Source organism: Furipterus horrens, unplaced genomic scaffold (assembly GCF_987537825.1).
Source record: "Furipterus horrens unplaced genomic scaffold, mFurHor1.1.pri manual_scaffold_20, whole genome shotgun sequence".
In the NCBI taxonomy this organism is placed as follows: domain Eukaryota; kingdom Metazoa; phylum Chordata; class Mammalia; order Chiroptera; family Furipteridae; genus Furipterus; species Furipterus horrens.
Window position 1 is genome coordinate 2,640,778 of NW_028327190.1, and position 12,598 is coordinate 2,653,375.

Consider the following 12,598-nt stretch of genomic DNA (forward strand, 5'->3'; position numbering starts at 1 on the left):
GCTAAGTTAAGTGAAACCAAGGACAATCCACACAAAACCAATAGTAAAGGGAAGGAAGTCTGGGTTCAAATCAATGACTTGGGACATAAGGAAGAAATAAACAGTCAACCATTGTAGAAGGAGGAAACAAGAATTGAAAAAAAAGAATGAGGACAGGCTTAGGAACCTCTGGGACAACTTGAAACGTGCCGTCATCTGAATCATAGGAGTGCCAGAAAGAGAAGAGGAAGAGCAAGAAATTGAACCTTATGTAAAAATAAATAAATAAATAAATAAATAAATAAATAATGCCAACTTTGGCAAAGGGAAGAGACATACACGTCCAGGAAGCACAGAGTCCCAAACAAACTAGACCCAAAGAGGACCACACCAAGACACATCACGATTAAAATGCCCAAGGTCAAAGATAGAGAATCTTCAAAGCAGCAAGAGAAAAGCAGAGTTACCTACAAAGGGGTGCCTGTAAGACTATCAGCTGATTTCTCAAAAGAAACTTTGCAGGCAAGAAGGGACTGGTAAGAAGTATTCAAAGTGATGAAAAACAAGGATTTACAACCAAGATTACTCTATCCAGGAAAGCTATCATTTAGAATGGAAGGGCAGATAAAGTGCTCCCCAGACAATGTGAAGTTAAAGGAGTTCATCATCACCAAGCCCTTATTATATGAAACGTTAAAGGCACTTATTTAAGAGAAAGAGGGTCAAAACTATGAACATTAAAATGACAACAAAGTCACAACTATCAACAACAGAACCTAAAAAATAAAAACAAACCAATAAAAGTAAACAGGCAACCAGAATAGGAACAGAATCATAGGCATAGGGATCATTTGGAGGGTTATCGGCTGGGAAGGGGAAGGAGGAGAAGTAGTGCAGGGATTAAGGAGCATAATTAGTAGGTACAAAATAGGCAGGGGGACATTAAGAATAATATAGGAAAGGGTGAAGCTGAAGAACTGGTATGCACAACCAATGGACATGAACTAAGGGGGGTGGGACTGCTGGAAGGAAGAAGGATACTGGGTGGAGGGGAGCAAAGAGAAAAGAAATTGGGACAACTGTAACAGCATAATCAATAAAATATACTTAATTAAAAAAATCAACTTGGCACCTTCCTCCAAAGAAACCCTTTTGTTCCTCTAATGTGGGACATTGAAAAATTAATACCTGCCTTTTGTCATCTAGTGGTTATGGATTGAATGATGTCTTTTAACCCTGTTGCCAAAACTGTTGTCCCGAGAATACAACAAGGATGCCAGCCCGTTAAACCAAGCACGCCATTGTCCGGGGACAACCAACGGACCTGGAGTCTGCAAGACCCTTCCCCATGTGAAAAGACCACCCTCCCCTCCACACCCCCATTCTTATTAGCGATGTCTGGACCCAAGGGTAGGTAGGCCGACGGCCATGTCCAGAAGCAGCTAGAGGAGCTCCAGACCGTCACCCATTGTCCTTTATAAGATTATAAAGGGTCTTAAGTCTGAGAGGGGGGATTGTTATTTTTTATTGTTAGAATAATTAGTTAATTGATTAATTAATTAATTTTAAAAAAGAACAATATAGGAAAGGATGAAGCCAGAACTTGTATGTACGACCCATTGGCATGGACTGGGTTGGGGGGGTTGCTGGGGGAGGGGTGCTGCTGGGTAGAGGGGAGCAAAGGGGGAAAATTGGAGCTATTGTAACAATATAATTAATAAAATATACTTAAAAATAAATAAATAAACTTGGAATGAATTCCCTCTCAAACACTCCACTGTCACTTTTTGGTCTCACTTAATCCAAAGTTAACCTGCCTGGAGCTGAGCTCCTGCAGCACAGTAGTCCATCTGCAAATTCCTGACAAAGACCGAGAAAACCGTACCCTCGGGATTAGAGGGGAGATTATCAAGTTATATGTGTAATGTGGCAGAAACAGGGGGTCCACAGGTGGCAAACCTCTGGATCATAATGGACAAACCATATTACTTAGAGATTTGGACATGAGTTATATCTTTATGTCTTGGGTGCTCAGAAAATTACCTAAGGTCAGATATAGACCCAAGCCCAACACTGTATCACTAATCCTTGGATTTAGACCCACTCCCCTCTTTTGCCTCAGATATATCTGATTAAGAAACACGACTTTTTTTTTCTAGCCCTGGCTGCTGTGGCTCAGTGGATTGAGCATCGGCCTGCGAGCCATGTGTCGCTGGTTCAATTCCCAGTCAGGGCACATGCCTGGGTTGCAGGTCAAGGTCCCAGTTGGGAGCTCGTGAGAGGCAACCACACATTGATGTTTCCCTCTCTTTCTCCCTCCGCTCCCCTCACTCTGGAAATAAATAAATAAATAAAATCTAAATAATAATAAAAAAGTTAACAATAGAACGTATATTTTAAAAAAAGAACACAACGACTTTTTTTTTTAAATTTTTTAATTCATGTTGTTGCCTAGCTTATTTAACACCTTGTACTTGCATAGTCCAACTGCTCAGACGTATTGGGAAAGACAGTCGTGTAGTGTGTTGTTCAACTTGCCTAATGAAGGGGCGCCCAGATGGCATGGAATGCTGCTGTGGGGATGGGGTGACTAGCTACAGAGTTGTTGAAGGGACTGTTAGTTTACAAGTTAGTGAGCAGCCAGTCCAGAAGTTGTTTTCTAGCCATGTTGTCCATGGCTTCATCCAGTTGTCGTTCCTTGGCAAACCTCATTACTTCTCGAAGGAGATCTCCAACACTGTACCCCTTCTCTGCTGCCTTAGCTGAAACTTCTGGAAGCTGTGGAGGGAGCAGAGATAGCTTGAGTCATGTGATACTTTTGAAGAAAGGTCTCAGGTGGATAAAGTGAACTACCCCCCTCACCCACCTTTCCGCCCATGACTAAGATTAGAGTAAAAGCTTTCGCTGATCCAGGACTGCCTTCCCTCTCCTTTTTCCTTGACCCTCCTCTAATGTCATAGATCAAAATGAAAAACATAACTTCATTTTGAGCATCAAAAAACAAAACCTGGAATCAGTTGTCTTTACTAAATACTTCTCTCCAAGGCCTGGGTCTTTTGGTTAGTCTGTGCTGATTGCTAGGTCAAGGTTAGGGGTGGCCATCTCCCCCACCTTCCTAAAACATATTTTACCAAGTAGTTTGTTTAAAGGGTCACTGAATTTAAAAAAAAAAAAAAAAAGCTAATCTTTCTCGCCTCCTCTTGGCTGAAATGTGCAGACCCCAAGGTGCTACAGCCTCAATTAATGGTTCATTGCTTTTGTGTCTTTTTATGAGGATAAAGTAATTCATAAAGCACATAGTAAAGAGCATACTTGAGAAAAATTTGGACTGCTCGTGAGCCCTAAGTACAGTTTTGCCTCCCTTCCCCTGCCCAGTCTAACCATCTTTCTTCTTGTGCTTTGCCATTGCTTACCTTCTCCAGTTGTCCATCATCATCTCTCACGAAACAGAGCACAGGCACCTTAAATTGGGAGGCTGCAATCCACTGCAGGACAGCCTGGAGCTGTTTCTGCAAGCTACTTGTTGAGCACCAATTATTGATGATGACTTCCGGCCCAGAAAACTCTCGATAGTTCTGTGACATTGCACTACTGTGACTGCATCTGGGGCCACCAACTTGGAAACTTGGGTTGTGTACCAAGGCTGCTTGTTCTTCCAATTCGGCCAGGGCTTCCCTGTTGTTGTGATACCTAGCCATGATAAGGCACAGCTTCCTCACAGGTTCTACCAGTTGATTGATGAATTGCCAGTTCATTTGCATCATCCCGCTGGCAAAATCAAGGTCTAAATTCTCCTGGAATTGTTTTTCCCCTCTCTTGGACATTGAAGTTGCTTTGTTTGGCCTGGGCTCAGAAGGCTTGCTCTCCCCTTCAGATTGCTCTTCACTGTTGAAGGAGGTCTCACTGAGCAGTTTCTGAATCAGTGATAGAATGATGTTTGACATATCGGACTTTTGGCACTCCGCCTGTTGTTGAGTCTCCTTTACAGAGGTAGATGGCCCAGGAGCTCCACAAGATTCTAGATGTTTCACTGAAAGTGCCTTGGCACTTTGGTCACTTGCATTCTTTTCAAATTGGGCACTCTGAGTCCTATGGCCTATGGTGGAACCAGGATAGTCATCTTCAAGTGCATCTTTGGCCTCGGCCTGCTGGGTCAGGTGGTACTGAATCAGCATAGGGGCAGAGACAGTCAAGTCCTTCGCCAGTGACTCTGTGGAAGGGCTGATCTTCTCTCTTTTTTCTTCCTTACTCACGCATGCTTTGCCAGCCATCTCGCCTTGGTTTCGTTGTTTTTGGTTCCACATGGACAGGCTCTCCTTGAGGATGTGTTCACCAACTTTTTCAGCGCTAATCAATGACTTGCACTCCTCTGGTTTTATTTTGCATTTGTCCTTCCCCTTCAATTCAGTTTTCATGGTGGAGAATTCAAGATTTTGGTTTTGACTTTGGTTATCGTATTTGGGACTGTGGGAGCCGGCCTTCAAGGATGCGTACAACAGAGGCTGTGATTTAGACTCCTTCTCTCCAAGCAGAACAGTAGCCAGGCGCTTCAGCATGGCCTCCATTATATGTGTAGCATTTTGTTTTCCGTGGTTGAACAGACTCTTCTTGACAGCTGAGATAAAGTCGCAGTCAGTCATCAGGGCCGCAGTGATATTATGCAGGTTCTTCAAGCAGGAATCAATCAAATCAGAGACAACTTCCTGGGTGTGTTTTAACAACACCCTCTTCAGGACCACACAAGCGGGAATTGGCTTCCCAGGAGCATGCACTTTCAAGGTCTTCAAAATGGAGACCATCAGGTCAGATGCCACCTGATTTGCATAAACCGTGAGTCCTTTACTGATAGAGTGTGAAAAATCTTTGCTCTCTTGTTGGCACATCTCTTTGTCTACCCCCTTGTTCTTGTTGGATAATTCACTATACATAAACTTTTTCCTGCCACCTTCCCTGCCCTCTTCTCCAGTGCCCCGCCTTTCCACATAGGATATTTCCTCAGCATCATGGGCCATGTCAGAAACGATCTTGCTCACAGCGCTGCGGGGAGTGTTTTTCCCTTTGTTCCCAGAGGGTGGATAGATTGAATGACGAAAGCATTTGCTTCCATTTTCCAACTTCTTGATTTCATTACAAGGCATCTCCATTACCAGATTAGATAGCCGGATGATGGTGAAGGAAAGGTCATCCATGGGACATTCTCCCTCAGGAGAGATTACTGCCCTGTTAGTGCTAGAAGATTTTGCTGGAGAGGTGGAAGGACTCTGATTTTTGTTGGTATTCTTGGCTGCAGTCATGTCTACATGTGGGCTTTGAGGTCTATTGGCCATGTAATCAATATTCAGTTTATCATCATAGATGCTGTAGCAGTTTGCAGAGGGTAATTTGTGATGTTCATCTTCATCTCCTATTTTATGTTTGCAGCTAGAGGCTGAGGGACTTAGTGCATGTTCGAAACCCAAGGCATACTTCTGGATATCATTTAGAAGCCAATTTACAACAGTTATAGGATCAGAGGGAGCTTGTGTGAAAAGGCATATAGATCCGTCCATCTAAAAAAAAAAAAAAAAAAAAGAACACCTAAGAGTTTGGGGAGGCTACTTTCCCCCCTTATTTTATTTAGAAGACATATCTTTCTAAACTGCATACATTAGGGGTTTACCGTTTAGGATTTGCATGGAAACATAATACATAATTATATCCCTTTGAGCACAAGTGGTAGCGTGTCAATTTCACATGAGCACGTGTGCTTATCTCAACATGTGTCAAAAATGTATCAATGTGTCTGTCATGTGTGTGTGTGTGTGAATAACAGTATAGCAATTCATAAGTGGGGACATCTCAGTAGATGTGAGAATGTTCAGTCTGTGTTGTTAGCGTGTGTGTCCGTGTGCACATGTCAGTGCACATGTATGCCTGCCTGTGTGTAAGCCTGTGTAACAATGTGTTGACATCAATACCGATTTTATATGTTTCCTGTACGGGCCAACGTGTGCATGATAGCGTGTACATTTTGTACACTGTGTGAATGTAAAAATGAATGTGTATGTCAGTGTGTCTGAATATGTAAATGACAAGTGTCTATTTGAGTGATCTGCATGTTTGTTTATAATACAAATCTAATAGAATGTATCATGGAGCTATACCTATATGTGTATTAATCCTGTCTGCAGCGCGGCCTCCTGAGACTCAACGGTTTGGCTGAACTAAGTGGCTGGGTTGGTGAAGAATGGGGTGGTTTGTAGGCTTCACTTTAAAACTGGTTTCTCTGTTCTATCCTAATGGCTTGGACCGAAAGGGCCCAGAGGTCTAAGAATGGGGAAAGCTAAACTATTTCCCTCAGCCCAAACTAAGTAGAATGGGCAAAAGGGTTTTGGACAGGTGAGATGCGCCTGGCACACCTTCCTCCAAAGAAGCCCGTTTCTTTTCCCTAATGTGGAACATTGAAAAATTAATCCCTGCCTTTTGTCATCTAGTGGTTATGGATTGAAGATGTCTTTAAACCCTTTTGCCAAATCTGTTGCCCCCAGAATACAACAAGGATGCCAGCCTGTTAAACCAAGCACGCCGTTGTCTGGGGACAGCCAACTGACCTGGAGTCTGCACGATCCTTCCCCATGTGGGAAGGCAACCCTCCCCTCCACACCCCCACTCTTATTAGGGATGTCTGGACCAAGGGTAGGTAGGACGAACGACAACCATGTCCAGCTTGAAGCAGCTAGAGGAGCTTGAGACCTTCGCCCATTGTCCTTTATAAGATTATAAAGGGTCTTAATGTCTGAGATGGAGGGATTGTTATTTCCTATTGTTAAAATAACTAATTAATCTTTTATTTATTTAAAAAAAAAGAATAAAAAAAGAATAAATTCACATGTTAACATATATAGTAATTAATAGATAATAGATAATACATCAATAAATGTTTATGTTCAATGTGGATCGGTGCTAATATAATGACTGTGTATGTCAATAAATTGGGTATCAGTTTATGTTATATTTATATGCTACGTGAATGATTGAGAATGTGTGTCAGTGTTGCACACACCCTGGGTATTTGAGTACTTGTGTGAATACGTGAGTGGGGATGTCATTGTATTTGTGTCAAGGTATGTATCAGTGCATTCAAATGTTGTTAGTGTCACTTTGCTTAAGTTTGTATGTGTGCGTATCAACATGAGGTATATTTACAGAGTGGGGCGAAAAGTAGGTTTGCAGTTGTATGTATGGAAAATAATAAGTAATAATTCAAGAATAAACCGTTTCACATACTCATAACTGTAAACCTACTTTTGCCCCACCCTGTGTAAGAGTGCATGCCTATCACCTGAATTTGTACAGTCACTGTGTTTTGATCGAGGCTCATGTGTGTATGTTTATGTGTAGTGTGCATGTTTATGCATAGTGTGCATGGATGCATATATAGATGTTGATGTGTCACATGTGGGTATGTCAATGCAGCTGACTCTATACCTTTGTGTAGGTGAGTCATTGTTTATGAATATACACACACATGTGTTGTTTCAATGCTTGTGTGTGTTCACCAGTGTCATATGTAGACACGTAGCCAGGGATGTGTGTGTCACTGCTCGTATAAATTATTTTGTATATATTGCTGTGTGTCAGTGTAAATTATGTGCATATACTCATGTCTAGATATGTGTATATGTATTATACATGTCTTCCACTCCTTGCTAAGTACCATCGTCCTCTTTACCCCTTCCATTGCTTCATCTCCTTACTTTCTACTGAATCCCTAGAAGTTTGAGGTCATGATAAGTTCAACATTTTGAAAATGGGTTTAGGTTACAATCAAGGACACCTGCATTATGTGTAGGAAATATGTGCTGCACTTTTAAGAATAAACATTAGGTATAATTTATCCCTTTCTTAAGACTTCAAAATGGAGTCCTCCTTCCAACTAAACCCAAAACTCTTTGAAGAATATTTTTAAACTTTTTTTCTTCCTTAGGAGCCACTCTCATCACTCCAAATGTGTCTGAGGCCAGAAATGTTGTTCCTGGTTATAAGAAAGGCATAGAGATGCAGAACAAAAAAAAAAAAATTGACTCCTTTGAGATAAAACCAAATATCCTATTTCAATATCAACTACTCCAGGTTTGTAGGACTGTGAAGGTGACTTGTCATGGGCCAGGAGCCCAACAGATATAATTTAGGTAGTTACAGAAAAACAAAAGGACTTGCATGTGACAGTGGTATCCAAATCGAATTGCTTCTAACTTTACGCTACCTAACAGTCTGTAATCTCTTAGGCAACAGGTTTGGGGAACAAGCCACTACAGTTCTTGGTCATTGTGGATTCTCTCTGTTCCATATATGTTTGTTCTTTTTTTATTTTTATTATTTTTTTTTTTTGGACACTGGGCAATGTGGAGCACACAAGCCCATTAGAAGACAACAGAAAGCACTGAAAAAGATCATGCTTTCATTCCACATCTTTGTTAGGATAAGGGTAGCAAGATTCTGTTTGGAGTAGGGACCTGCAATCAGGGAAGGGCATTCTGAACCTCTGTGATTAGTGCCATTGTTAGATACCTGGACATTAAACTTACCTGACTTTGAACTTAGGCCTGTGAACTCTGGAATATCATAGTAGCCAAATGTAGGGCCTTGTTTGGAAATATTTCTCTTACCTTTTGTGAACCAGAGTCTTCGGTGTCAGCACTGGACTCTGGGAATTAGAAAGGGTGGACTCGGAAGCTAAGCATACCTTAGACTGGTTTTGCCTCTCAGTAGCCTTGATTATAATAATTTCTTTCTCTTTCAGATGGTGTTGCGTTAGGTCACCTCCGGAACAGGAACCACCAGCATCCTATGGGATGAAGTGGTGAGATTCTTATGAATAACTGCTTTTTGAGACTTCTCCAAGCTGCCCTCTCCAAAACCTGTATGTCATATCTCTTATCTTTTCCTTTCAATGGAGAAGGATAAGTAGGCTTGTGATGCTAGCTAATGTTTGAAGAATGAGATATTGTTCTCCTCACAAATTACTACCCCTCCAGAGGCATTCACAAATCCATAAATCTTAGGAATCATATTTCATGAATCGTCAAACTTTTGGACAGTTTTCTCACTGCTCTGACATGCTACCTTCCATGCTGTAATTCTTTCAGGCCTACCAGCAAATTAAGTTCCTTCTAGAATGAGATTTGGCATCAAGAGTGACAGTATATTCTCAACCGGGGGTTTGGGGTTTTCAAAAATGATGGCTGCCCACCTGAATCTCCTCCATCCTTCCACCCTCTGGCACAGACTTTCCCTTTTATTATGCTGCCACTGATAACTCTTTCAGCAGTTTCTCACTCATTCCAACTCTGAGGGGAGCAGAGAATACTCACCTTGGAACCTTTATCTTCCACTTTCAGGGTGGACACATCGACAAAGCATATCTGCACCAAATTAGGACAGCGTATTGAGGAAAATTCTAGAGAAAAGACTGCGGTTTCTCTTTGAGACGATAAAGCACCTACCGCATAGGGGTTCTTGTGAGGATTGATTGAGAGTGAATACAAAGCTTTCAGCAGAGTACCTGTACATAGTAAGTACTCAATAAATGCTATTAGGCAGAGAGAATCTTATCATTATTGTATTTCCTAGATAAGAATACCTACCTGTCAGAGATGCCCAAATTACAATACCTACATTTACTGAAAAAAGTAAGAAGAAAGGTGCCTTGCCCAACTGACGCAAACTCAAAGCTGAAACTTACATTAGAACTCAATTCAGGAAACTAAAGAGCAACACAAACAAACGAACTAAATAGGCAAAGACTAGAATAGTAGTCAGTAGGGGGGAGGGGGGAGCGGGAGAAGGGGGATAAGTAAGGGAAGGGTCTAGTCAAGGAATGTATATGAATGACTCATGGACATTGACAACGAGGAGGGATATAACTGTGGGAGAAGGGATGGGCTGGGAGGGAGGAGCAATGGGGGGAAATGGGACAACTGTAATTGAATAACCAAAAAATAAAATTATAAATAAATAAATAAATAAACATTAAAAAAAAAAAAAAGAAACCAATTCCCTGGCTTTCAGTTAGAGCACTTTCAACTACCGTAGCGTTCCCCAAAAGTGGTGTTTTTGCTACTGATGTTATAGAAAACTTTAAGTGATACATGGATAAACATTTCTGTGTTTAATATATGTACTTTTTTGTTGTTTAGTAGGAAAAATACATACTAAAACATAAAACCTGTGACATTATGGATAATATTGCTTAGGTTGATGGTAATTTTTAAATGTCAGTCAATTAAAAAAGCATTAAATACATAACAGTATGAATGGCATTTGAACGTGATAAAAAATGTGAAGTATTACACATTTTGCCCTCCTGTGGGAGTCCCACTTGAGTGCAACTTACTTGTAGCTAGCTGATATTATGATTCCATTAGGCTGGTAAAACTAGGCAACCACCACTCCTCCCTCCCCTGAGGCTCCCCCCACCCCCCTCCCCAGCTACTCTTCATTCTCCCCCTCCCTTCACGTGTCCCTCTGTGATGTATAAGCATACTGCGCCCCGCCCCCGCCCCCACCCCCACCCCCCAGCCCACAAACTTTACTGAACTTGATATCTTAGAGAAACGACACTATCACCCTCCATTAGTCTATTCTGGGTTCCAGGATATCTGTATCCATAAAGCAATCCTTTCCACCCCTTAGTAGGAGTAATTTAGTATCTTACCACTTTCCGTTCCTGTTCTTGCTGTCCTTTTGGGCTATGGAGCTTGACCTTGCACACACCCCTGGCGCTGTGTAACCACTCAATATTATCAGGCCTCTGGAAAGACAAAAGAAAAGGAATCCGAAAGGCTTATATATGGTTTTTAGAAACTGGCTCAGTTTGGATAAGAAGCCCTGGAACTCAGCTATGTAGTTCATATTGGGTTAGGCTAGAAACTGGTGGGGTGAGTAGTGGGAAAGGGATTCTCTGAAATTATCAGGATCATTTTAGCATACTTCGTTGGGAAGCAAATTTAAAAGGAAGTATAGAGAACGTGGAGATTAACTTTAGAGACTTATTTCTACTAAACTCCACTAAATCTCACCTGCCTCTACTTCCTTTGCCATTCTTAAGCACCTTCAAGGAATCAAGCATACCTCATCCCCCTTAATTGAATTTTAGTTAACCCCAGTTCAACCAGAGCCTTTCTCATGATATAAGGAGTGAAATGGGATAAACAGCTGTAACACTTACCACATAGAGCCATTGGAGAAGACTAAGGCCAACACTAGTAGAGTGAAAAAATAACCTTTTTAATTAAAACAACATATGAGATCCCACAATAGAACAAGATTCTGAACACTGAGAAAACTCGGTCTAATAGCTATAAAAACCAGGCCCCGATCCCATAGAACCATATTTAATTTTATTTTTGAAAGAATAATCATCTCTGCCAACTTCTCTTACCACTCCCCACCACCTCCCACCCCAGCCTGGAATTAAAAGTAAAAAGAAAGTGGAAAAAGCCCTAAATAATGTTTGTTATGTAAGACCTTAGACCCATGTACAGGAAGACACAGTTATGGGTTCAGTAGAATTGTTTTGGTACCTCGTACTTGGATTTGACTTTGTTTTTTAACTAACAAGAGAAACTTTTTGCCAAATGGTAGAGGGCTATTGAATTCCTCTCCTCCAACTTCCTTCAAAATTTAGACCCCTTTAACCTCTAGCTCCCTTCTCCTCTTCCCCTCTTTTTCCCCCTCCCTTCCTCCCTTTACCTTCTTCCATTTTTCTCTCCCTCTCTCCCTCCTATACTCAGCTATCCTTTCACCGGATAGTATTACATGCCTACCCTTTATGACCCCCCCAACCCTCCAAGATCTTTGAGGGTCTCCCAAACATTTAGGAAAAGGCTTCCCATACCCTCAAAAGAGGGGGTTTCTTTTTTCCCAGAACTAGAGATCACTAGCCTAGAAACAAAGAGAGGGAGGCAAAGAGGTCTCTCGTGTCCAGATTCTAAAGAACTGTAAAAAACAACAACAACAACAACAACAACAACAACAAAATATATAAACTCATTACCTTGATAATGAAGTTCTTTTGGCTGAAAATGTGCCACCAAGAAAGGAGATGTGTCCCTTTAGATGGATCTGGGCAGTGTCAAGTTCTCGGGTACCCGCAGCTGGCTGCTGCCCTTGTCAGCAGTTGGACAAGACTGAAGGGCCAAAGCCTTTCCTGCTGCTTATGACCCTGGGACATGACACCAGAGTTTGTTGGGTCACAATGCCTGAAACCATAGCAACTGCAGCAAAAGTGTAGCAGGCTGGCAAACTCAACATCTCTTCATATGAAAACCACCTCAAGCTGCCTTCTGTATGACAACCTTCTGTTCTCTCTAGAAGGGTACACATAATCCTTTCATGTTTTGTCCAGTTCACAACACCTTGAAACCTCCTTTCTCTTTCTTCTTCTTGCTGGACTTCCAGAACAATCTAATCATACTCGTTACCAGTAGAGTCTATTTTTCACAGAGCAGTGTTGATTTTCACATCTTAGCTTAATTTTCTTTGGTTTCCCCCCTGAAGGTTCAGAGTTAGAGACAGAGTTAATCAAAGTCCTTTCTGGGTATCCTGAATGAAGGTATGAAAATAGAAAGTTGGAGAC

At 41.6% G+C, this 12,598-nt stretch overlaps 1 protein-coding gene across 1 annotated transcript in view; it reads right to left on the bottom strand.

The window, feature by feature from the left end:
- Positions 1 to 2,485: 2,485 nt before the first annotated feature.
- The window catches only part of LOC149990255 (A-kinase anchor protein 4-like), an 86,903-nt gene continuing 76,790 nt past the window's right edge, over positions 2,486 to 12,598 (bottom strand). The window contains exons 2-6 of the mRNA XM_090265509.1: positions 10,676 to 10,771; positions 9,333 to 9,383; positions 8,705 to 8,806; positions 3,393 to 5,528; positions 2,486 to 2,757 (exon numbers count right to left, since the gene is read on the bottom strand). Of these exons, the coding sequence (XP_090121635.1) occupies positions 2,602 to 2,757; positions 3,393 to 5,528; positions 8,705 to 8,806; positions 9,333 to 9,383; positions 10,676 to 10,771 (2,541 nt within the window). The 3' untranslated portion in view covers positions 2,486 to 2,601. The remainder of the gene's footprint in view (positions 2,758 to 3,392; positions 5,529 to 8,704; positions 8,807 to 9,332; positions 9,384 to 10,675; positions 10,772 to 12,598) is intronic.